At 42.3% G+C, this 26,019-nt stretch overlaps 2 protein-coding genes across 4 annotated transcripts in view; one reads left to right on the plus strand and one right to left on the minus strand.

Moving 5' to 3' along the window:
• Positions 1-89: 89 nt before the first annotated feature.
• DNAJC17 (DnaJ heat shock protein family (Hsp40) member C17) overlaps positions 90-26,019 on the minus strand; it is a 36,849-nt gene continuing 10,919 nt past the window's right edge. The window contains exons 7-12 of one of the 3 annotated variants that reach the window (XM_081323700.1): positions 25,888-25,937; positions 24,624-24,701; positions 22,485-22,565; positions 21,219-21,341; positions 8,821-8,878; positions 90-696 (exon numbers count right to left, since the gene is read on the minus strand). In XM_081323700.1, coding sequence (XP_081179826.1) covers positions 632-696; positions 8,821-8,878; positions 21,219-21,341; positions 22,485-22,565; positions 24,624-24,701; positions 25,888-25,937 — 455 coding nt within the window. In that variant the 3' untranslated portion in view covers positions 90-631. Of the gene's footprint in view, positions 697-8,820; positions 8,879-16,238; positions 16,475-21,218; positions 21,342-22,484; positions 22,566-24,623; positions 24,702-25,887; positions 25,938-26,019 lie in introns of those variants that run through there. The other 2 variants (XM_081323699.1, XM_081323701.1) reach the window with 2 other exon arrangements.
• On the plus strand, positions 12,919-14,179 carry LOC308665641 (uncharacterized protein C15orf62 homolog, mitochondrial). The gene has a single exon (XM_081323726.1). It carries the CDS (start codon positions 13,144-13,146, stop codon positions 13,672-13,674), a length of 531 nt encoding a protein of 176 aa, XP_081179852.1. The 5' UTR covers positions 12,919-13,143; the 3' UTR covers positions 13,675-14,179.

Here is a 26,019-nt window from a genome sequence, read left to right on the forward strand (position 1 = left end):
GTAATATTTAGAGTTCTAGATAAGAATTGAGAAAATGGGCAAGATCACAATTTAGCTACGAAATTGAGCTGGTAACCAGCTTTCAACCAAACGAATCTCACAGATTTATTACAAAGATAAAAATAAGGTAACAATAGAAGGCTTTTAAATAAAAGAATATGTTACATCTAAGACATGTGTTGATTTATAAAGAATGTTAAAGAGCACGATGAGCCTTTAAAGTCAGACTTGCCATGAGTTGTGATGAGCAGAAAACATTTTCTACCCTAGAAAATGTGCTGTAGAACTCATGTCGGTTCAGTGAGTAGGGAAACATGGTGATCAAGAAGGAAGGATATGGTTTTGCAAAAGGCAGACTTGCCACTGCTGTATAAATTCCAGATGTCAAGAGTAATTTAAGCCATGCACTGAAATACTTGAAATAGGATTTTCACTTTGTGTATCCCCTTAATTTGGGTGATCAGTTATTCTTCCAAGAAATCTAGAGTAGTTTTGAAGTTTTTCCTTCAGTAGTTTTTTTAATGATTTAAGAATTATAAGCAAAAATGCATGGTAATGCCATTTCCCCTTCTACTATGTACACGACTCTTCTTCGTCTTCCTGTTTCATCTTTTCAATTAGCTTCTGCCTCTCAGAAGCTTGCCGCATGCGCATCATCACAAGACTTTCGTAATCCCTCTCGGAAACTACTGAACCCTGTGGAAAGAAGTGACTGCAGTTAGTTTCTGAAGCTCCGTTGGGTCTTTCATACATCATCATTTTATTCTGGATCTGGAAAGCATCACCACCACAATACAAGAGTACCTTTCAAATGTCCATGGAAATACAGATTCTTAAGTTAGCGCAGCTATTATATTACTCATTGCTGCATATTGGCAATTTATTTGGCTCTCGGCAAGCAATATTATTGGCATTTTCAGCTGATCTTAAGATTTTGTAGATATTAAAATTACTCTTTACAAACAAAGCAAACTTTGCACAGTACATAGCATTACTCGTCTGGCTGGAAAGTGCTAAAAGGAAAAAAAATGTTTTATGTTTTACAGCCCAATATGCTTAATATTGTCATACAAATTATTCAAATTTGAGTAGTTTAAGATCTCACATATTAAAACGGAGCTTAGAACAAATTATTCTAGATTATGTTCTAGAGGTTCTGTTCATAAGGTGCATTTCTTTTTTCAGAAAAGCTTACAGCTGGTCCAAAGAACAATGGTTTGTTAAAGCATTGCCGTATTTCTTGAACATACAGTAGTCCTTGATCTGCAACATTTCTTCAACAACCACTTGAAATTAAGCATTGAGAAAATGGGGGCTATAATCAGTCCTCAAGAGTTTTGTCAAGTGGGAGCTTGGCAATCTGTCCACATTTAGGACTGGTTGCCAAGCATCAGCTGATCACCATTTGCAACCTTCCTTGCCAGCTTCCCCAGAAAGAGCCTCCTGACCTGCACTGCTGCTCTCACACACCATCCCTGATCCTCCCTCACCTACACAGCACCTCTTCCACACTCCCTGATCCGTGTGTTGCTTCTCACATATCCAGCCTGACTCGTGCATCTTCCCATGCATGTTACCCATTTTTCCTGACCAGCACCTCTTGCACATCCCCTCGCTCCCTCCTCCAGCCAGCAGCAACCACTTTCTGATTTGGCACTTGCAGAGTCCCCCACTAATTTTGACTGTGGAAAGCTGGCAAGAAGTTGCCTTGCCTAAACTGTGGGATTCATTTAAAATCGGCAGCCGAGATTGCAGGGTTTGCTGTCACTAAGCGATGCAGTCGCCTTTTACAACTGCAATGCTTGGCAATGAAAATCCCAGTCTCAATGGCCGTCATAAGTCAAGACCAACCTGTATGTATGCCTGCAAGCCTGAAAAGTTTTTGGAGGATTTCTGAGGGAGCTGTAGAAAAGAAACACCCGGCTGAGAGGCCAATACAATGTGAAACTATAGTCTATAAATAGTGCTTCTCAACTTTTGTGGCTTTTAAGGTGTGTGGACTTCAACTCCCAGAATTCAACTTACAGAGCTAATGTCCACAAATCTTAATACTGCTAAAGTTGAGAAGGGGCGTTGTCTTACCTGAATGCCTTTTCTCAGCATGATGATGGAGAATCCACGAATGGGTTAACTGTCTTCCTGCCCAATTAGACTAAGTCAGTCAAACTTGCCACGCCTCTCCTGGGCCAGGACACCTCCCAGTCATGATGAAGGCGAAGCAAATGACAACAGTCTGACGTGTTGGCTCCCATAACCCTGACACAGGACCTGACGGACACTAAGGGGTGGGTGTGGATTCTCCATCATGCTGAGAAAAGGCGTTCAGGTAAGACAACGCCCCTTCTCCAGCATGATAGATGGAGAATCCACGAATGAGATATACCAAAGCTGCCCTGTGCCTATGGGAGGGAATCAGTCTGGGCCTGTGTCCCACCCTGTGGCACTACCTGTTGCAGCACTCTGGCCAAATGAGGCGTCTGTGCAGGCAAACCTATCCAGTTTATAATGGCTCACAAAAGGGGAAGGCAAGGACCATGTCACCGCCCTACAAACGTCCTCAATGGACGCCTCTGTCGCCCAAGCCGCAGAAGTTGCAGCACTATGAGTGGAGTGAGCATTGATACGCCTGGGAACTGACAGGGAATAAGATTGGTACGCCCCTGCAATACAAGCCCTGATCCACCTGACTATAGTGGAGGCAGAAACTTTCTGCCCCATAGTAGAGGGTTGAAAGGAAACAAAGAGGGCTTCCGACTTGCGAAAAGATGCTGTCTGCTTAATATAGTGGCGTAAAGCCCTGCGGACGTCCAGAGTGTGCCATTGCCGTTCCAAGCCATGAGATGGATGAGGACAAAAATCCGGCAAAATGACTTCCTGCGCTCTATGAAACAAGGTATTGACCTTAGGAATAAAGGAGGGATCCAATCGAAGGACCACCCTGTCAGCATGAAAAACACATAAGTCCTGTCTGACAGAGAGAGCTGCCAATTCAGAAATGCGTCTAGCGGACGTGACGGCTATCAAGGAGGCCACCTTAATTGTCGAGAACTGCAGAGTACAGGTCCTGATGGGTTCAAATGGAGGAGAGGTAAGGGCCTGCAAGACCCGTGACAAATCTCAAGAGGGATACCGATGAATCACTGGAGGCTTGGTGTTGGTTGCTCCCTTGAGAAATGAGCGTACCATAGGATGTTGAGCCAATGCCTCTGAATTGCCCCATGTAAATACAGTGGAGAGAGCTGCTACTTGTCGGCGGATGGTATTGGGTGCCAAGCCCATGTTGAGCTGCTCCAATAAATAGTCCAAGATCCTGGGGATAGTAACAGCCAAAAGATCTAACTGGTTATTTGCACACCAGCTACAGAAACTCTTCCAAGTGGAGTCATAGATTTGTTGTAGGCCGTCTGGAGGCCTGAATCACCGTAATTACCTCCGATGAATAAGACTCGTGTCAGGAACTGCCGCTCAAGTGCCAGGCGGTCAACTGGAGCCACTGGGGTTCTGGATGATGCAGAGCTCCCTGGCTGAGTGAAATGTGATCTGGAGGAATCCTCCACAGGGGATTGACAGACTCATGAGGTTGCCAAACCATGGCCGTCTTGGCCAGTGTGGTGCAACAAGTATCACTTCTGCCCGCTCTTGCAGTAACGTGCGGATGACTGCCGGGATCAGAGGGAGAGGCGGAAAGGCATACAGCAAGCCCCCGGGCCAAGGGCTGCGGAGGGCATCCGTTCCCTCTGCCCCCAGAGAGGGGAACTGGGAGGAAAACCTCGGAAGCTGGGAATTCGCTGGAGAAGTGAACAGATCCAATACCGGCCGACCGAATCTCTCCGATATGCAGGCGCCATTCAGAATGATCCACTGTCGACCTGCTGAGAAAGTCTGCCTGCTGATTTGCCTCCCCTGAGATGTGCTCGGCCCTGAGTGATGAGAGGTTGGTCTCTGCCCAAGAGCCCAACAGTTGGGCCTCGGCCATAAGGGACCTGGAATGGGTACCCCCTTGCCGGTTCACATGGGCTTTTGCCGCCACGTTGTCCGTGAGGACCAGAACATGTTGTCTTGCCACCCAGTTGCGGAAGTGGCGTAGGGCCAGATGTATGGCTCTGAGCTCCAACCAATTTATGTTGTGCTGTAGGTCGGACCAGGACCACCGGCCCTGAGCCAACTGAGACCCTGGATGCGCCCCCCCAGCCAAACAGGCTGGCGTCCGTAGTCAGGGTGATCTGAACAGGCTCCTGGAACAATGAGCCCCTGGCTACAACTGGCGAGGTCCACCACTGGAGGGAGTTTAGGGTCCGAGACGGAACCCTTACCCTTTGGTTGGAGGAGCTGGTGCCCAGTCTCTGAAACGTGAGCAAGAACCATTGCAGGTCCCTGGAATGTAGTCTGGCCCATGGGACTATTCCCATGCAGGAAACCAACTTCCCTAACAGTTGGGAAAGAACGGCCAGGGTGACTACACACTCCCTGTGGACCTGAAGGACCAGGGCTCTGATGCTGTCCTGACGTTCCTGAGATAAATAGACCCTGCATAGTTCGGTGTCTATGACAGCGCCCAAATGAAGAAGATGGGTTGAGGGAACTGTCTGGCTCTTTTGAAAGTTCACTGAGAACCCATGGTCCTGGAGAGTCTTGATAGACAAAGCCAGGTCCAATTGAGCCACCTGGACCGATAGGGACTGGATGTGAATGTCATCCAGACAGCACTGGATGCGTACCGGGACGGACCTCAAATGTGTGGTCAGCACCGCCAAGATCTTGGTAAACACTCTTGGGGCTGATGAAAGGCCGAACGGTAAAGCTCTGTACTGGAAATGATGAGTCTTGAACTTCTTGTATGCGAGATGAGCATTCAGCCCCTTTAGATCGAGTATTGCCCTCCATCCTCCAGATGTCTTCGGAACGATGAAGAGGATGGAATAGAACCCCCTTCCTAGCTGCCCATTCGGGACTGGTTCTATGGCCCTTATTTCTAAGAGGTGCTGAATAGCCTCTGACATGAGAGCCCTCCTGACTGCATTTTTTGACAGCGGACAAGGAATGAAGCGCTCTGGAGGGACGGACATGAATTCTAGGGACAGACCGCTCCTTATAGTGTTGAGGACCCAAGCATCTGTGGTGGTGGCCTCCCATTTTTGAACAAATGCCAGTCTGCCACCAATTGGGAAGACCGCCCTGAAGTCATTTAGACTTTCTGAAGGGACAGCCACCCGTGCCTCAAAAGGGCCGCTTTGCTTGGAATTGCGACCTGGGTCTGTCTCTGGTCCCCGGTCAGTCAAATTGCCAGTCAGACCTGGGAGGGAAGGAACAGGAGGGCTGAGCAAACTCCGATCCTGATCCTGACTGGAAAAATTGCCTGCGGACGTACGGGGTAGGCCATCGTATCTGTTCGCCTAAGAAGATGAGACATCACGCTTGTCCTTGTTCTCCACCAAATAAGGTGTCAAGGCCTCCCCAAAAAGCTGACCACCACAGTAAGGGGCAGCTGCCAAGTGCCACTTGGATTTAACATCCGCTCGCCAGTGTTTGAGCCAAAGGAGCCTGCGAGCAGTAACATTGGAGGTTATGGCCCTAGAAGAGAACCTGGAGGCATGCAGAGATGCGTCCACAATGTACTCCAAAGCAGCCACTAACCTGGCTAAGTCCTGGTGCATTTGAACTTCCTCCGGGGGTACTCTGGCCTGAAGTTGGCGAAGCCAGAGAAGGGAGGTTCTGGCAAAGAAAGAGGTGGATGTGGCTGCCATCACCGCCCATTCTGAGGCCTGGTGGGTCCTGCGGAAGGAAAGTTCAGATTTCCTGTCCTCCGCCTTCAAGGTCTCAGCCATATCACCGGACACCGTGGAGGAGGAGAAGAGTGGAGTCAGAGGTTCATCCACAGAAGGAACCTCTAGCACTTCTGACAAGGCCGGGTCAACATTAAAGAGCTTCTTGTCCGTCCCCCCTGGAGAGGGAAAAGTGCCAGGTGTTCCCCATTGCTTCTGTACCATGTTGAGGAAGAGGGGGACAGGGGATGTGATGCTCAGTGACCACATGCTCTGAAAATACCGGCCTTGAGTCCTGGCTGGTGGACGGACCAGGATGGGGAACCTGGTCAGGACCAATCTTAGCAGTAGCGCTGGCCTTATGAAGCAGAGATTTAAAGAACGCTGGATTGAATAGACCAACAAAGGGAGGAGGGTCTGGATTAAGATCCTCATCCTCCGAGAGGGGCATTTCCATCGGGTTGTACTGCTCAGAAAAAGATACTCCACTGCGAGGAGACTGTGTGGGGGAAATAGGGTCAGAATATTCTGGTGCTCCCAACTGGGGGAGATAAGGCGGTGTCACAGAGGCCATCAATTCAGGTGCATACCTCTGTTGATATTGTAAGGCCAATCCCTGGGTGACCGCCTGGGAGATCAGAGCCTGAAACTGCTCCGGCGACCACACTCCCTGTGCCTCTGAGGGCCAAAGACTGGCTGCTGTGGGCGTAAAGGTGGCCTTGAGCCTGGACTGCGTTGCTCTGGGGATTGGAGGTGTCAGTCGGATACCTGGTCCTTGGGTAAAGGAAACCATCTCCTCTTGTTCAGCCCTGGGAAGATAAGGTTGGTCATCATCATCCCCCGCTGGAGACCAGACCCTTTGGGAAGATAAGGGAGGAGCAAGCTGTGGCCCAAATACAGAGTCCTCTGCCAGAGGAGAAGAGACCTGTTCAGTGCCCATCGTGCCCTGTTTCTGGGCCTTGGCAAACTGTCTTTCTAAGGCCTGGGGCCTCCTGCTGGCCTCTTTCTCTGCCGCCTTGGAGGACTTTTTGCCAGAGATGGCCTTGACATTGGCCTTGAGCTTTCCAGCAACCTCCATTTTGGAGGACTTATGCTTTGATTGCGCAGGAGTGTTGGGGGCACCGTGTGAAGCCTGAGGTGTGGTGTTGTCTGCCATCACAATTTGGAGAGATCTCAGTGGAATGCTGAGAGGGATCTCAAACAGAGGAGCAGAGTACTGATCTGAGGCTGCGTGCCACTCCTGGGGATCAATAAGTACTCTATGGCAATGGTGGCTGCAGGCCCAACTTAATGGACAACTGGCACACCTGCAAAGCTCCTGATGGACATAAGACCAGTTGAAGCACCTTTGGAGCACAGGCCAAGTCTACTGTGGCGACGGATCACTTCAGTGATGACAGCCAGCTCACATGTAGAAACCTAGTGGCGACAGATCACCTCAGTGATAAACAGCCAGCTCACTGGTCCTAGTTGGTGGCGGCAAGGCCAAGAATGGCATGGCCAGCACACGTCTTCTGTTGGAATGGACAATGAGACAGTTAGGTTGAGGCCTAGCACTACAGTTGAAGCCTCCTGTACTTGATCATCCTCTTTGAAAGGTTTCAGAAAAGGCAAACAATGATTGTGCTACAGTCAGAAGGGATCTGAACTCAGAACCCTCTGAAATGATTGAGAGAGGAGCCTGTAAAAGGACCCCTGTGAACTGACCAGAGGCTCAGGGACCAACTTCTCTGAGCTGGAAGACAAGGTAAGCACCTTTGAAGCCTGTGGTTGTTTTTTTTTGGGGGGGGGGGCTGAAATCTACCCCCCCTTCTCAGAAGCTAGCAAAGAAGGCTGCACGAGCCTTTTCAGAGGAAAAGCAATGCGATCGTGGCACCCAAAATGGCGGCCGCCACTGCTGATAGTGAAAGAGAAGCAACCTGTCCTTCCCCCTTAATTCAGGAGAAGGCAGACAGTTCAGAGAGTCTTCGCGTGTCTCTGATGCTATCAGCACGCTTAAAAAGGCAGCTAAAAAAATAAAAATAAAGGCTTTCTGACGAAGAGCTTCCTCTCGGCCAGCTGCTAGTAAGCTGGCATTCAAAATGGTGGCCACAACTAGCGTGCCGCAAAAGAATAGACTGGGACTTCTGAAAGAAAGATAAGATCCTGAAAGAACTACAGCGAAAGCTATCTAATTGAAAAAAAATCTTCCCCGCGGACTTGCAACAGTTTGAGACCTCCGGAAGGCTGGAGCTCAATTAGAGCTACAAGCCAATTAGAGTTACAGCGGGAAGGAGAAAAGTAAACCTCCAATCCTGAAAAGAATGCTATCTAATTGAAGAATCCACGAAGGGGAAAATATATATATACACACACGACCTGCTCAATTACTCAGAAGAGATGATTCAGCAAGATTTCTGGGAGCCAAAATCAACACGTCTATTCTGGGCACAGACTAAGTCATGACTGGGAGGTATCCTGGCCCAGGAGAGGCGTGGCAAGTTTGACTGACTGGGCAGGAAGACAGAGTTAACCCATTCGTGGACTCTCCATCTATCATGCTGGAGAAAGACAAATTACCCATAGAAAATTTGGCACATTTGGAAACGGTGGGATGGGACAGCCAAGGCTATATTCTGTTTCCTTTCACAGATGATTGTGGAGACACCCTGTAGTTATAGAGCCAGTTTGGTCTAGTGGTTAAGGCACCAGGCTAGGCACCAGAAGACCGTGAGTTCCAATCCTGCCTTAGGCATAAAAGCTGGCTGAGTGACTTTGGGTTCTCTCTCTCTCTCTCTCTCACACACACACACACACCACAGGGTTGTTGTGGTGGAAAAAATAGGAGTAGGGAAGTGTATTATGTATGCCATCCTATGTTATTTATACAAATAATAATGGTGGGATGTAAATAATAAAATAAATACAAGGGGATGGAATCTGTTTCTTGGCAAACCTACACCAATGCATTTCACTCACAAAATTAGGGTACCAGGCACACTCTTATTAAGCAAAAATGGAAAAAAAAAGTTTGAATAATCTACCAGGGCTCTAATCCACAAAAATGACTTTGGTTTACCTTTTGGACTGGGTCTGGGGTGTGGTACAAACAAAGTGCCATGAAACAAATGGAAAGGCTGAAAGAAGGAAACAAAATGCCACGAGAGGTCTAACATTGCTATCCAAACCAATTTGCTATAAAGTTCATACATGTATGTAAAATGTTATGAGGCTATGTACTGGTTTTGCTTTTAACCCTGCTAGCATTTTAGAAATTTCATGCTGGCATAAACATCTTACATTTAGGTTAGTTTTCTTCTGTGATGGCCCACAATTAGCAAACGATATGGGAGTGACACATTAAATCATGTATTTTTAGGATTAAAGCAGGAAACCTAACAGATATTAATAATGATTTAAATGATACTTTGCAAGCAGTGATTTTCTCAATATCAAATGCTATGCAAAATGCAGCAGTAAATTGCTATCACATGTTGTCCAGAGGCATCTACCTGACCTCCCTTGCAGACAAAAGCTGACCTAAATCTTTAAAGGTAGGTGAAGCTCTTTATTGTCTCATCATCTATACATGCTGCATAAGCGAAAGTATATACATATATGGTGTAAGTATTTTTGTTAATTATCTGGCCAATCAGATTAGTTGAGAAGCTCTATACAGAGAAGAAATTGGATTACATCAGTTCCAAATTTACTCACGTAGCCTTGTAAGAAAGCATTGCTATAGAAATTATAAAGTGAAGACGTCTGAGTAGACTTGTAGGCTTCTACACCTCCCAGTAAGGGAATTATTGGTTTCAGAATGTTGATTTTAATGTTTCATTGAATATTCAGTATGATTTAGGAAATCTTAATGCAGGAACATTATTTCCAAGACTGTCAGATAGATATTGGTACAATTTATCGTCATTTTCTTGCTATCTAAAGAAGCAGCTAATTCATATATATAGTATAAATAACATTCATATAAAGGAGTTCTCTTTATATGAATATTTACAGTAGCCATTTTACCTATGGTAAATGAAAGCGATCTGATATTCATTTGTTAAATTTAATTTTATTGTATCCTTTGCTCGTACAGCTATTAAGAAACTGCATTAGTATTTCCTATTATACTGCAGTTAACACAAAATTTCTCTTGGTTCTAAGGAATTAGACCTTTATACACAACACTACACTGCAGACACTCCTGATTTTACCTTGACTGCGTAGCACAGCAAGTTTCACAGATAAGCAGGAACTGACTTCAGGGTATCTCTACCCAAATATCCACTACTATATCATACTGACCCACATTAGGATGTCTGGAAAAATACTTCTTTGCATACGGTAATGAAGGCAAGAGTGATTACAGGAACAGAAAAATAAATTACAATTTATCTTGCTGATAGACCAACAATGTTATTTCAAGCCTTATTTTAATTTGATGTTGACAATAAAAGAAGGATGAAAGAATAATTTTTAGGACAATAAACTAATATAAGTTTCCTTACGAAAAGGGCAATATTAAAAACAGCCATGTAACCAGAATAAAGAAAATACTTGGAGGAACAGCTGCAAAATTCTTATAGAATCTACAAAAATGTCACTTTTTAATACCACAAAGATAAGACCAAGTTCGATGGAGAAGCAAAAGCATTAGACAAAAACACGGGCAAAGACAATTTAAAATATCTCAGGCCATCAATTTTTTTCCTAACCATTTGCCATGTTATTTGATGTAAGTCACCAGTACTGGAATTCTGTGTTTTATTGCAACCATCCTCATTTCAATACAGGGGAGGGGAAGGGAGGAAATGACATTCTATTTGAAACTATATGTGGAATTACATAAATCTCTTGTATTTGGAGCCTGGCCAACAGAACTAAATTTGCTAGGTGCTCTTTTATTTCCTTATCTGTACCTTCTTCCAGTAACGCTCCTGAAGAATAAAAATCTGTGGTTCCAAGGTTTCACAGAAGCTCTAGTTTCTCTTGAGGTAAAGTAATGTAGGCTGATGCTTCAGACTCATACACACCTATTTCCTGCAACCCAGGCAATTAGGTAATAGTATAAATCCCAGTTTCTAATGTGACTTGAGTCAGCAAGGGCTTGGCGTAGAACACACACAAAGGAATTACCACCCACAGAACATACGAGCGGCTGAGCCAGAAGTGAAAAGTAGATGCTAAAGGAAAGGTGCTTGAAACAAAGAAATCTGAAAATATGCTATGATCTTTCAACGACTGCCAAGGAATGAAACCGCAATGTGCAGTGAACTGGATGGGCTTCCTTCTGTGTTCCCCACTTGGCTGTTTCTCTATTGGTCCATCTCACTGTAAGTATTAATTCTAAATTTTGTTTTGTTTAAAGCTCAAAGCCATAATTACTTAATTTATAAATCCTTCCGGTATTTTTTGCTAATAGATGCCTCTCTCTCAGAGGCCCATAGTGAACTTTTCACAGTAGGAAACTGAACACTTTCATTATTGTGACGGTTCACTATGGGATCCAGGTGTAGCATTCTACCAATACTTATACCTTCACTCAACTTTGATTTACCAGCACATTTTGGAAACTAAGATACAGAACACCTTCCCATAGTAAAAATGGGCTAATGTAGGGACGGCAGGCCACAAATAAGAAACAATGGAGATTTCCATATCTTCTTTCACTGTCTAGCCTCTTACATACAGTGGGCATCAGCTTGTCAGTGTGAATGAAGTGGTACATCACAGACTGACAAATAGAAAATAGGAAAGACAACTTATTGATATGTTGATCAAATGGAGCAAGCCCAGGTTAGGTATTAGTTCTTGATCCAAAGAGGAAACATGAATAAATGCAAAAGGCCTGATGAGCAGAAGTGAAGCTATTGCAAGTTTATGGAGCAACAAAAAAGGGGGAAATTAGAACTGAATTGAGTGTGAGGAAGTGAAGAGAGAGGCAGACATTTACTGAAAGCTGTCGAAGAGACTGTGGAAACTGGAATAGAGGAGGAGGCTTGGATATAGAACAGGGGAGATAATAACCTAATGAAACAGAAAGATGACGCAAACTAATGCAAAAGAATCTATACCAACAGGGTATGTGCTGGGGAATAAGCTCGCTCCCAAAGAATGACATACTTTGTACCACTGCAGGCAGAATTTAAACCTATGATGTTTATCTAAAGTTCGTAAGGGTTGGACTAACTATAACTATCTAACTACTGTAGACGGCAGCAGCTACTCAATTAAGCAGAGTTGAACCTAGCTAATATTAGACGAGAGACCATCAGGTTGAACAGGGCTGAACAGGAAAGTAAGAAAATATCCCAGAAGAAATGAATAGCATATCACTTTTGTATCGTTGCTAGGAAAACTACATAGATGTATCTAAGAAATCACAAAGAATCAAGTTTGACTTAGAGGCGCGCTGGCTCAATGCCTTAATGATGCTGGAGATGGTCTCTCTTCCAGCGGTTCAAGGCGTAGCACTGCATTATGGGGTGAGCTCCTGTCCCCCACTTCAGCTTCTGCCCACCTAGCAGTTTGAAAGCATGGTCTGTGGAAGTAGATAAATAGGTACTACTTCAGTGGGGAGACCAGAAGGTGTTTCATGCAGGCCATCGGATTCCTGCAGGCTCTGAACCTTCTTGGTTGCAATGCCCATTTGTGAGGCGGCTCTGGGGGAGGGGAGGGTGCCTTGGATGACCCTGCAGGAGCCGCTTGTGTTTCTGGTGCGAAGCCAGCTTGCCCTCCTGTGGCGCATCTTGGGAAGCGTGCGAGCTACGTGTACCACAACAGAGTTAGTCAACTGGCAGTCGAACTACTACTCTGCATTAGCATTGTAGTCTCCTGGCTAATGTAACAATGCCATACAATCATCATCATCATCATCTTGACTTGAAAGCACCTCTATTGTACTTCTGTGAATTTGGACTTTGAATAAGCATTCCCAGAGTATGAAAAAAATAAAAAGAATCTGGAATTTATTAACTGTAAATACCTTGTAGGTCTTGTACAGTGCTTAGATATAAATGCATACCAAATTAAAGTACTAGTAATAAAATGTTTCATTCTGAGATAAATTTCTGTCTAAGATGCAGAGTATTTTCTTACATTTGGGCTTTGGTATCAGAAAGCACACTTATTCAGTATTCTTCTCAAAATCCTCGTTACCTGGAGGGTTGCAGAATTCTAGCAATGAGAATTATTGTGAAAATTACTTTTGCGGCACTCCCTTCATATTCTTTTCTTTAAAAAATGCAAGCAAGTCCTAACTTTGAATACACAAACCTGCTTGTTAACGTCTCTTTTCTTCTTCTAGCAAACAAGAAAGAAGTCCACTGATTCCAGGAGTAACGGTTTACTTAAAAGACTATTGATTGATTAGCAAACATCACTTTAGTGTTGTCTCAACATGGACACATGGCGGAGAGGATCTATCAGGTCTTCAGGTTTCTTCAAGCGGCTCTCATTCAGGAGGAAAAAGAAATTGGGCAACCAGGTGATTATCTTGACCCAGAACAGCCAAACATTAGACTCCAATGAACAGAGTGACAAAAAGAGGTTCCTAAGAAATTTCAAAGAAAAGCCAGACTATTTTACGTGTCAAAGTGAACAAAATCTTACCACTAAAACACAGCCACCTCCCAAACCACCTCGCTTATATTTGGACACTGCCAGCTGCCCCAATATAATAGACCACAGAGAATCTTCCTCTACAGATATCTCCTTTTTAAGCACTTCGTGCCATTTTCATAAGGCTACTCAAACACCGCCTGATCTATTTTGCAGAGCCCAAACCATGAACTCTGAAACTCTCTCCAGGAACCGTAAACCTCCTGCTGATTCTTCAGACCCTTTCTTTTCCTTCACACTAGATTTGGGGCCCTCGCTCCTGGACGATGTTTTACAAACACTCAGAAAACAGGATTTACTATTAAACTAGCTGGAATTCTCACGAAAGCCAAGAAATTAATCATACTGACTCTTCTGATTCATGGATCTTGGGTTCTTTTTAAAATAAATTTGTTCCCATAAGAAGGTTATGCCATCTCTTAGGGGTCGCTCTTAAGTAAATTATGTTTTCTATCTCACTGATAAGCAGGCAGTGTACTTGCTATACTTAACCAATCAGAAATTCTAAGCAATATGTGTATGTGCAAGAGGAAGATGGTTTTGGCAGGAAGCTCTGTGTCATGTGGAATGTATGGATACGGTTGGATAAATTAATCTTAAATATCTTAGGGCCCAACTTTTATACATAAAGCTTTCATAGGATACAGAGGGCAAAGGTCCTCATCTACGAATAGTGAAATGGGAACTCTGAATATGAAGTTTATCTTCCTTGGTGCCAGTACATAATTTTTTCTAATTTCTTCCTTCAATCTGAGGGAATTGATTGGGGGAATTAAGGACTCCATTTACATCATGCTATGAATATAAAATGTGAATGTATATGCTACTCTTTATTAAACCAATTTGCTTTATTTACTTTGCACATTCTTTAATTTCCAGTGACAAGTATTCATCTAACAGACAAGTGGGGAAAGCCTTACCTTTTACAGTCTGACATCTTCAAAAGTATTGGGGTGCAGCTTTTACTAAGTTCCACCCAATTTGATCATTGCTGTGATGAAACACATTTTAAAAATGTTAAATTTGGGGGTGGGGGGGGAAGGCCACCCTACTATATCAAGTAGTGTAACTACTACCAGCAATCACTTGCAGACATCATTGTGGTTTATAGTTAACATCAATTAAAGAAGCAAACAGCTGGCATGAGGAAACCGTAGTTTCAGAAGAAAGCAGCAAGGGATTTCATCCAAACTGGATCAGAGTCCCACAGCAGTTTTGTTGCCAGATTAAAGCAGCTGTACTAGGCAGCTGCAAACATGACTAATGCTGTTAATTTTCTACTGAATTCTGAACTCCACCTACTGCTGCATACTTAAGGTTATGACTGCACCACCAAAGATAAAGCTGAATTGTGACAGGAATTCTTAATATATGTTGTTTCAACTTCAGGGTGATATGAGTAAGTCAGTGTCAAAAATGAGCTCATGTTTTTACTTCCTCAGGCTGAGAACAAATATAGCCAGACTTTGCAATTTTCTCATTTTTCTAACACACACACACACAAATCAGTAGCATCATATACTTCAAGAGGATTGCCAACAAACAGGTTCAAACCACAAGATGTTTCCAACTAGATGCATGAGAACGACATTTATACAATATAAACCTACAATTGCCAGCAAATGGATAGATCAACCCCATGGGTGACAAGAAGAAGGGAGGTACACGGGAGAGATTTGTACTGAAACTATCTCACAAAATCTAGAAGTTGTGGGAAGGTACTTTCCCACTGGTTTCTTTGGACAATGTAATAGTAAAACTTTTTCCTCGTTAAAATCAATGAGATAGAACAGGGGTAGGCAACCTTGGCTCTTTTATGAGTCCTGGACTTCAACTCCCAGAATTCCTGAGCCAGCATGGCTGGCTCAGGAATTCTGGGAGTTGAAGTCCAGGACTCATAAAAGAGCCAAGGTTGCCTACCCCTGAGATAGAACAAACTGCTTCGTTTCCAGTTCCAATGTAACCTGCAGGTCCAGAAGAGGAATGATAGGAATTGGGGGCAGGTATAATTTTTAGCTACTGATCTCTTTAACATATTGCATGGCATGAGTCATCACAATAAAATCCATAGGGGATATTCACCTATTCCACAAATATAAACGTAACTAAAAGCTGTTTATTACAAAACAAATCGATGAGATCTGTTGCCCTCTCTTTTTATTTTAGTTTTTATTCTTTTTTGCCATAATATAGTTAACAAACTGAAGGAAAAACTAGAACATACAAAGCAGTGTAAATATAAAAAGCAAAACACAACAAGAAACAAAACAACACAAAAGAAAAAAAATATGTATTTGCTGTATATATCATGGGATCCTTCAAATATTCACTCATGGTAGACAGCTGTCGTAAAGGATGCGATTACATAACATTATGTTTTAAAACAACATCGCTTAGTGACAGAAATTCAGGTCCCAATTACTGTTATTGACAGAGGACTACCTGTGTAAAAGCTCAAAATTTAATCACAAGGAACAATATTGACTGGTCTTTCCATTACACTTATTGATAGTCACATTGATGGCAAGAGCAATGTATTCAAATAAGTAGCCTTATTTTTTTCAGTACAGGTTCATTCCATGCTCAATAAAGCTAATGTTCTTCATAAATAAATTCCAGGATTTCAGTACAACATATTAACATATTAATATATTTAACCAAGTGTGGTTAGACACACAAGGAATTTGTCTCTAGTACACTGGGTTCTTCTGTACCGAAGACAATTTCCCTGTGTGTCTAACCACACTTGGCCAAATAATAATAATAATAATAATAATAATAATAATAATAATAATAATAATAATAATAATAATAATAATAATAATAATAATAATAATAATAATAATAATAATAATTTTATTTGTATACCGCCCTTCTCCCGAAGGACTCAGGGCGGTGAACAGGGCAAACATATAAAAGTACAGGAATACAAAAACTAAAAAAGAATTAAACAAGATGCCCAAGTTACAACAGTGCTAGGCTGCATTAACAGAGGGATAGAATCAAGATCACGTGAAATACTAATACCACTTTACAATGCCTTGGTAAGGCCACACCTTGAATACTGCATCCAGTTTTGGTCACCACGATGTAAAAAAGATGTCGAGACTCTAGAAAGGGTACAGAGAAGGGCAACAAAGATGATTGGGGGACTGGAGGCTAAAACATATAGGGAACGGTTGCTGGAATTGGGTATGTGTAGTTTAACGAAGAGAAGGGTGAGGGGTGACATGATAGCAGTGTTCCAATATCTCAGGGGCTGCCACAAAGAAGAGGGAGTCAAGCTATTCTCCAAAGCACATGAAGGCAGGACAAGAAGCAATGGATGGAAACTAGTCAAGGAGAGAAGCAACCTAGAACTAAGGAGAAACTTCCTGACAGTTAGAACAATTAACCAGTGGAACAACCTGTCTCCAGAAGTGGTGAATGCTCCAACACTGGAAGTTTTTAAGAGGAGACTGGACAGCCATTTGCCTGAAATGGTATCGGGTTTCCTGCCTGAGCAGGGGGTTGGACTAGATGACCTCCAAAGTCCCTTCCAACTTACTTATGATGATGATGATGCTTATTTCTCTACCCAACATCAAAATACCAACAGCGTGAGAATTAAAGAAAATGGGACAGCCACAGAAGAGGTCCAAATAATATATATAAATATCTCTAGAATACATTGTATTTTTCAGCTTAATGAAATAAATTCAAATCTTTTTTACATATCAACTGAGGAGAACAACAAATATGATCAATTATTTCCATTTAAGAGCCTAGGAAGCATGATTTAGTTCTTCAGATATACAAGACTCCTGGTTAGTTAAAATATGTTAGCTCTTCAATTGTCTGGAAAAATAAACAATAGGTATAGAATCTTCCAAGAAATTTTTCAGTTAATCTAATATAGTTGCTGACTTATGACCACAATTGAGCCAAAACTTTTCTTGCTAAGCAAGGCAGTTATTAAGCGAGTTTTGCCCCATTTTATGACCTTTTTTGCCACAATTGTTAAGTGAGTCGCTGCAGCTGTTAAGCAGACCACATGGTTATTAAGTGAATCTGGCTTCTCCCATTGATTTTGCTTGTCAGAAACTGCTAGTATACATAGTCCATACTATCTGATTAAAGGATGTTTTAACTGAATGTAGGGCCATTCTGCAGTTTTAAGTGACCCACATTCTTCTTCCAAACTAACTCAATACTGAACAGATGCTTATCTCTTCCATTGTTCTCAACAGGCTCAGGTGCAAGATTCAGGATAAAAAATACTGTTCTTTTAACCTCTTTGATACTAAAAATATACTGATATAAAATACACTTATTTCCTATTTTTCAGCAGGAAATAGACTGATATTTGAACACTAAGTACATGACCTGATTTAAATTGCAATATATTGTATTAAATTGCTGTGTAGTCAAAAATATAACTTAGGAATGGATCACCTAGTAATATTGAAACAGAATAGCCCAACCTCTAAATAAGGACTTTATTTATTTAGCACAACTACCTCTCCGCAATAAGCTATATACCTAATCAGAGCTTCTAGTTCTTTTTTTAACCCTTTAGCAAAGATATATTCAATGGCCTCTTGCATTGTTAATAAAAAAGACGAAAAAAGACTAAGTAATAAAAGATTTCATAAGAAGCAATAGCTAATGTCTCTCCTGAATCATTCTTGACTCCTGGTGACTCCATGGATACAGCCATGTTTTCTGGCACCATACGGAAGAGGTCTGTCACTGTGTTCTTCCATAATGTTTTCTGAATTTCTCATTTTAACCTGTAATCCTGAGACTTCTTGGTAAAATCTCATCCAAATCTTAACCAGATTTGATCTGCTTAGCTTTTCTGAGATCTGGATCAATTCGATTAGATGCTGACTCCTTCAATGACATAATAAGCAATACAGATAGTCCTCGACTTACAAGCATTTCTTTAGTGGCCACTTGAAGTTACAATGGCACGGGAAAAAGTGACTTGTGACCAGTTTTCACACTTATGTCCACTGCAGCATCCCTGTGGTCACATGATCAAAATTTGGATGCTTGGCAACTGGCGTGTACTTATGACGGTTGCATTGTCCCGGGGTCATGTGATTGCCTTTTGCAATCTTCTGACAGGTCAAGGGGGACGCCAGATTTGCCAAACAACCACGTTGCTAACTTAACAACGGCAGCGATTCGCTTAACAATTATGTAGCAAGAAAGATTGTAAAATGGGGCAAAACTCAACAACTGCTTTGCTGATCGATGGAAATTTTGGGCTCCATTGTGGACATAGGTTGAGGATGTCCTGTATTCAACACCAGAGTTCTATTACCAAAAGACTTATTTATTTATTTAGATTTATATACCGCCCTTTCCCGAAGGACTCAGGGCGGTTTACAGGATATTTAAAAGAAAATCAATACAAAAGCTAAAAACAATTTTAAAAGATTACATCATTCCCTGAGAAAAAATAAAAACCCCAGTTAAAGTTAAAAAAATTCTCAGCCTGGGCCAGAGAGCTCGAAGAGCCAGGTCTTCAGGCCCCGGCGGAATGAACGGAGGTCAGGGGCAGTCCTAAGCTCCGCAGGCAGCTGGTTCCAAAGGGCAGGCGCGCCCACTGAGAAGGCCCTACCCCTGGGTGTTACCCACCGGCAATCTTTAACCGGCGGCACCCTGAGAAGACCCTCCCTGTGGGAGCGCACTGGACGAAGGAAGCTTGATGCTGGCAGCAGGTGCTCCCTCAGATATCCCGGACCCAAGCCATTTAGGGCTTTATAGGTCATCACCAGCAAAAACTTTTAACTGAAGTCAATTCATCCTCTTTCACTCTTAGGAACAGGACTTAATACCAATAATATACATCGGGACTGCTTGTGATAGCTCTGCCAATCTTGTGAACATTTAAAAAACAATTGAGCCCCACATTTCCATCAATCAGCAAAGTAGTTGTTGAGTTTTGCCCCATTTTAGGAACTTTCTTGCCACAACTGTTAAGTGAATAACTGCAATTGTTAAATTAGTAACAAATGACCCAAATAACCTGGGGTTTCTGCTGGATTCTACCCAGTTGAGTATTGCTGGCCACAGTATTCTTCTCTAATGCATTCTGGTCAAGCAAAGCCATGGCAGTAAACGCAGCCCTGTGGAATAGGACTAGAAAGGCAATTCGCTCTAAAGAGCTCTAAGTATGTCCAAGGTGGAGCTACACAGACCTCAATAAACCTCAGGGCCACTGCAAAGCAGTTTCACAGGACCAGCCACTGTGAATTAAGGCCAAATTACCAAATTACTTACTAGCAGAGTAATAAGTGATGGTTATTTATTAATTATCACACACAGTAAATGCTTCTTTAAAAAAGCTGGCAATATACCTGCTCATTAAGTACACAACAGCTATTTTTTTCACCCACGTATTGCCAGAAAAATGTACTTGTGTTATGTGCAAAGGAAAAAGGCCAAACTATGGCCAAAGCCTCTTAATTTTGTTTATTAACATTTCAGCAGAGGCCACAACACATTGGTTGGGAAATGGGGACAGAACATATTCCCAGCTCACATAGGTACAAATCTTGTTGGAAATGATGGGACTTGTACTCAAGGAAGGGTCAAATTGGGGGGAAGACTACTATGGAAATATATTTATTTTTATTCATTTATTTGTTAAATTTATTTGCTGCCTATCTCTCTGGATGGCTGCTCTACATGGCTTACAATAATATAACACAGATCACATTCACAACGTATCTTTACATTCTCCTTAGTTTTCCTATCATCACCACCCATCTGGCTTTCTGTCTATAAATTATTTAACAGTTTATTTTCTAGTTGTGTCAAATAGATGGAAGACACCCACAATGCTCATGCAAGTGGGGCTGCGAACGCCCGCGGCAATCGCACAAGTGGGGCCACAAACCCCATGATGCTCACATCGATCTGCACACGAGTGGGGCCGGAAACGTCCACGATGCTCATGGCGACACTTGTGCAAGTCGGGCCGCAGATGCGACGCTCATGTGAGTGGGACTGTGCACATATGTGCACCAGCCAGCCACTCACATAACCCGGTGGCCAACGGGGGGGGACCCCGGTTGGGGACCCCAGTTGTAGCCTATTTGGAGATTTGAAAGTGTAGTTACAATATTTAAGAGGAATTACATTTCAGGGAGATTTTATCTGAGATGTTTCATACAGCGTATTTGCAAAAATAAAATAAAATAAATGAATGAGTTCATTAAAAAATACTGAGTGTTTCCAATAATTAGAGGCATAATTTTTATTCTGAGGGTAGGGGCAAGGTAACTGTGCTCCACATTTGTAAAAGATGTGGTCCACAGAAGACAGAGAAGCCGCGTTGTTTCCCTTCTAGCGATTCTGCTTGAGAAAGCTGGGAAGGGTTAGGGGGAGGTGAATTTGCAGCGCTGAATCTGGTAACATGAGTAGCTCTCAGCATCAAATAGATTGCTCAACCTCTGTCCAAAACATGAGTCCTCAGTATAAAGAACCTTTAAGGGCCACTTGTTTATCCTAACTTCCTCACCAGAAAAAAACTATCACATTTATCTGTTTCCAAGGCTCCTACTTCTTCACCTGCTAATATTATTTCTTCAGTAACCAACCCCAACAAAGTAAACACTGTGGGTATTTCATCCCACATTCCTAATTAGCACTAAATGCATTCATTCTAGCATAGTGGGTGTACATGAATTTCAAACTAAAAACACATTTGTATGTTTCAGTTAGAATAAATCCGTCACGAACAACTTGTGACTTACAAGAATGCCTTCCAAGTCAGAATATAAGCAACACGCTTACTGAGTACATATAAAATAAAAGTATACTTTAAAGCAGAATAAAAGCAGTTTGTATTGGGGTTACCTGAGATATATGTGGGTGAATAGTGCCATCAGCAAACACTGTGCTACTCTGTGGTTGACCCTCCAGCCAAGTGATTTTTAAAGGATTGTATGTTAGGCCAACTTCATTCTTCACTGCCATCTCCTAACAGATAAAAACAAACAACACTGTGTGATCATCTGTATTTCACTGATCCCTGTTTTGGTAATTAACTTGAGCAAACAGAAGAACGGCTGCAGGCAAATATTTGAATGGCTGTGTGGAAAGAAATTGAGAAGTTCAGTCCAGGCTTGCTTCGCGTTCCCTCCTAAGTTGCCAAATTAATTCATTATCACTTGATATAGGATATCAACTGACAGTAGAACAATAATCCAGCTGGTTGTATCATTCTACAACAGGGGTCCCCAACCCCCGGTCTGTGGACCAGTATCGGGCTGGGACATACCAGCAACCGGTCCACACAAAAAATCAAAAGCCCCATCCGTGGGATGCAGGCAGCACACAAAACCACGTACCCTCTGGTCTGTGGAAAAACCTCTCTCCATGAAACTGGTCCCTGGTGCCCAAAAAGTTGGGCCCTCCGTTCTACAATATATTGTAATTCTTTCAATAGACCTCAATATCATCAATAAAGATCAATACATATATCAAATGGGAGGGCATTTTACAAACAGATAGAAAAGAATAGTAACAACATTTACCCACAGAGGTACTTGAGGCTAGTTTCTCAACTATTGTTAAGCATTTTGTTATTTTACATGCAGTAACTTCACTAAAGACCTCATTTAGCAACTACCTCAGACAGTGACCATTTGGAGTTGCGATGTTATGTGACTGCACTGACTTATGACAGTACTTCCAGTTGCCATTGTTAAGTATATCCCACACCATCATTAGGTGTGATGTCACATGATCACTACTGGTGACTTCCTGCTGGCTTTCCTGTTGATTTTGCTTGTGAAGGTCACCAATGGTGATCATGTGATTTTGGGATGCTGCAGTTGTCGTATTTGGAGGTTAGTCACCATGCATCCAAATCACAATCACATGACCATGGAGACACTACGACAACTGCAACTTTGGGGACTAGGCATACGCCTCATTCAGTGCCGTTATAACTTTGAATATTTGCTGAATGAATGGTTGTTAAACAAGAACTATCTGTACTTTATAATGCTGCCTTCTTCAATTATTGTCTGCAGAATTGTCTTGCATTAGTGTATCCATTGTGGTACATCGTATTTCTAATTTAAAATACAAAATAATGATAATAATAAACCAACTTACAGCAGCTTTCACTGTAGCAAATTCCACAACTGCACTTCCAGCCTTCTTGTTAGAGATCAGCAAATTAAGAACCTCACCATACTGCCAGAATCAAGAAGAAATGTAATGTAAGATATAGGTTGAGTTTTCAGAGATTTTACTAAAAGGGGCACAGATTTACACAGGCAATATTATAGTCCAGAAATGATACAGACTCTAAAAACAAAGGCACCAGCCAAATTATTCTAGTGGAAGAATAGGCAATATGTGGTCTTTCAAAAGTGAACGGACAGCAATTCCTACGATCATTCTAGCTATGGCTGAGGGACAGCTGTATATTATCGGGAAGACGGTAAGTTGTCCACAAGTGGCCTGAGCAGTTGCTCCGTAAGTATTAACAGTAACAAAGCAAGATATTATGCAAATAAAATATTATTTGTCTTAATGCTTGATAATTCTGCTTCACTAACACTCCATATCACATTGTATAATTTATATGTTTTATTTTACCCTTGAGAAAGGAGCTATACATTTATTTCTTATCTACAGGATGTGTCCTAGACCTAGACTAAATTATTTTTCATTTCCTCTTCATTACTGGAACATGTTTTAGGTTTTTCTACTCACCCTCTTCTTATATCTGGTCATATTAACCCATCAATTTAAAAAGTTTAAGCCAGTTCAAGGAAGATGGTATTTTAATTCTTCTTTGTTATAAGAGGATAGCTTCTTCAGTTGTATCAGATAATTAAACTTAATTTTTTGAAATTAATCATGATTCACCCACTCTACAGCTGTGGTGGCACAGTGGTTAAAATGCAGTATTGCAGGCTAATTCCGCTCACTGCCAGGAGTTCGATTCTGAGCGGCTCAAGGTTGACTCAGCCTTCCATCCTTCCGAGGTCAGTATAATGAGGACCCAGATTCTTGGGGGCAATATGCAGACTCTGTAAACCACTTAGAGAAGGGGTCCCCAAGCTATGGTCTGCGGCCTGGCACAGGGCCGTGGGCTCTTGGCCAGTGGGCCGCGGAAACAGTTGGCCAGTGTGCACATGCGTGGGCGCCCATTTCCCCCTTGCACTATTGCCTACGGCCATTTGCGCATGCACACAGGAACGAACGTGAATGCTAGCGCGGGGAGGGTGTCTGCACCTCGTTTGCCCATGCACAGCTAGCCCAGGCAGTTTGCGCAGCCATTTGTGCATGCGCGAACGAGCTGTTAGCTGCGATGGGGGTGTGCGGCCATTCATGCATGCGTATGGTGCCAGCACATACTGCATGTGCGAAAGGGGCTGCTAGTGCCATGCCAGTGTCCATGGCCCTGTGCACGCACGCACACCAATTTTGAAGCTGCTCTCCTTCCCTCCGGTCCTCGAGCCCGGAAAGGTTGGAGACCTCTGGCTTAGAGGGCTATAAAGCACTGTGAAGCGGTATATAAGTCTAAGTGCTACATACTGTATGGGACAGTTATAAAGCCTATATGTGAGATCATGTTATTATTAATCCTTTTAAGAGAAAACAAGAAAAAAAATATTTTGCATCAACAGCTAGAATATTTGCTTAAAAGAAAAATGGCTAGAATAGATTATGGAAAGGGGTCTATGGAGCAGGTCTATTGTGAATTTCTATTAGCCAAAGTGATATAAGAAATTAACACATATTAAACAATGCCTCCCTTTGTTAACTTGTCTAGAAAAGATTTATAATGATCATGGCATGATCTCTTTGGTTTATGAAGGAATTCATATAAAAAGCCTTTGCTTATTCTTAAAGAAGAGTCATAATTATACAGAATAAGAAAGTGGCATACTGGTGACCTTTCCGGAATGAACAGACATACGCTAATGAATTTAGTCTGTCTGCTTTTATTTGGCTATTCCTACTACTGCATTTAGTTAAATAATCCCCAGATTGATCTATGCTGTCCTAACCAAGATTCCAAACAAGCTAGAATTCAAAATACAAGACCAGATCATGGACTTCAGCTGTAGAAGAAAATAAACCAAGATTTTTTGTTCAAATGATAGGTCAAATTGAATGCACCCGCACAGAGCTCATTCAAGCCAAAGCAGGATACCCCACAAGCCTAGTTTATTGCTCCATATGAATGTGAATATTAAGCAAAGCCAATTATGGTAGGAAGACATTTTAGAACAGGACCTTTTGTAGAATTTGCAGTAGAATTTCTTTTGAGTAACCTCCGTTAGTTTCATCTTCTTTCTTGCACTTCCATCGAAGCTGATGCAGAAAAGCCACAAATTAGTTTTACATAGCGCAGAGTCCAAGGCCTGTATATCAACACCAATAATTTACTTTCATTTCTATCTATATATTCCAAAAACTCTGTTTGTCTCTTTCCACCTTCAATTGGGCAAAATGGTACATCACAAGAGCAGCAATTTTTGAATCAATGTACCTCTTAAAGAATGTATTGAAAGTCTGAGACCCATCACTCCTATGGGAATGAAATTTGGCAAAGTTGTGGTCACTTCAGCATTGCCACGCTGCTGTAGTCAGCTGTGCTGCTGCACTGCCACAATCAGCCAAAGTCAGGTGATTGTCATTTCCAAAACTCCCCGCCAGTTTCTTGCAAGCCAGCAGGAGGTTGGAACTCTTCTGAGGTGATGATGGCACGGTATAGCATTGTGGTTAAAAAATAAAATATTTTGTTTTAAATAGTCAGCTTCGTTGTGTCATGTGGAAAGAGAGGGGAACAACATGGTCAACAGATGACATCAAATGTCACTGAGAAGCTGTGAGGAGGAGGAGGAGGAGGATACAAGAATGGATGTTAAGGCCACAGGTCTCCAGAGAAGGAGAAGGAGCATCAGAGGGGGAGAGGCATGCACTTCTCCAGAATGATAACAAGAGGCACAGAAGAAGAGGGAAAGAGTTAAAGGAGTAAAGAAATGCACAACGTCAGGATCAGAGACAAAGAACAAAGGAGATGAAGAAAACAAGGATGAAAAGGCTGGACATCTCCAAAATGACAATAAAAGCCACAGAATGAGGAAACGATAACCCAGCAGGTCACAGGTTGTCTAGTGCTACTATAAATACAATGAATTAGAAGGTGTACAGATACTAAATTAATTTTCACCTTGCATAAGAGGCATATGGAAGCAGTCACATTTTAGAATAACAAAAATTTATTACATACACCAAGTAGCATCTGGAAATCGGTCAATATTCCAAGTGACAGAGACTTAACTTCTAATTACCTTTATCCTAGTGCCTAGATTCTAGATTAAAGTGCAAGGAACACATTAAGGTGAAGTAAGTGACAATTCCCATAAGGAGCAGGGATGCCAAGGGCAGTCCAACTGTGTGGGAGGCTGCAGGTGATCCATCTGGCTTCTACTGATGGAATGATAAATTAGTTGTTCATCTTTCTTCATAGCTCAAATTTTTGGGGATGTCTTACTTTGAGCTTGGGTGTTCCTGTGCCATTCCCTCCATACCCATCTTGTTTACCTCAAAGAAGAAAATCAAATAAAATGAAAATTATGGTTGCAATTATAGTTTTGAACCTAAAAAGAATATCCTTTTTTGGCTA

The sequence above is a fragment of the Vipera berus genome (assembly GCF_964194415.1).
Source record: "Vipera berus genome assembly, chromosome: 1".
NCBI lineage: Eukaryota > Metazoa > Chordata > Lepidosauria > Squamata > Viperidae > Vipera > Vipera berus.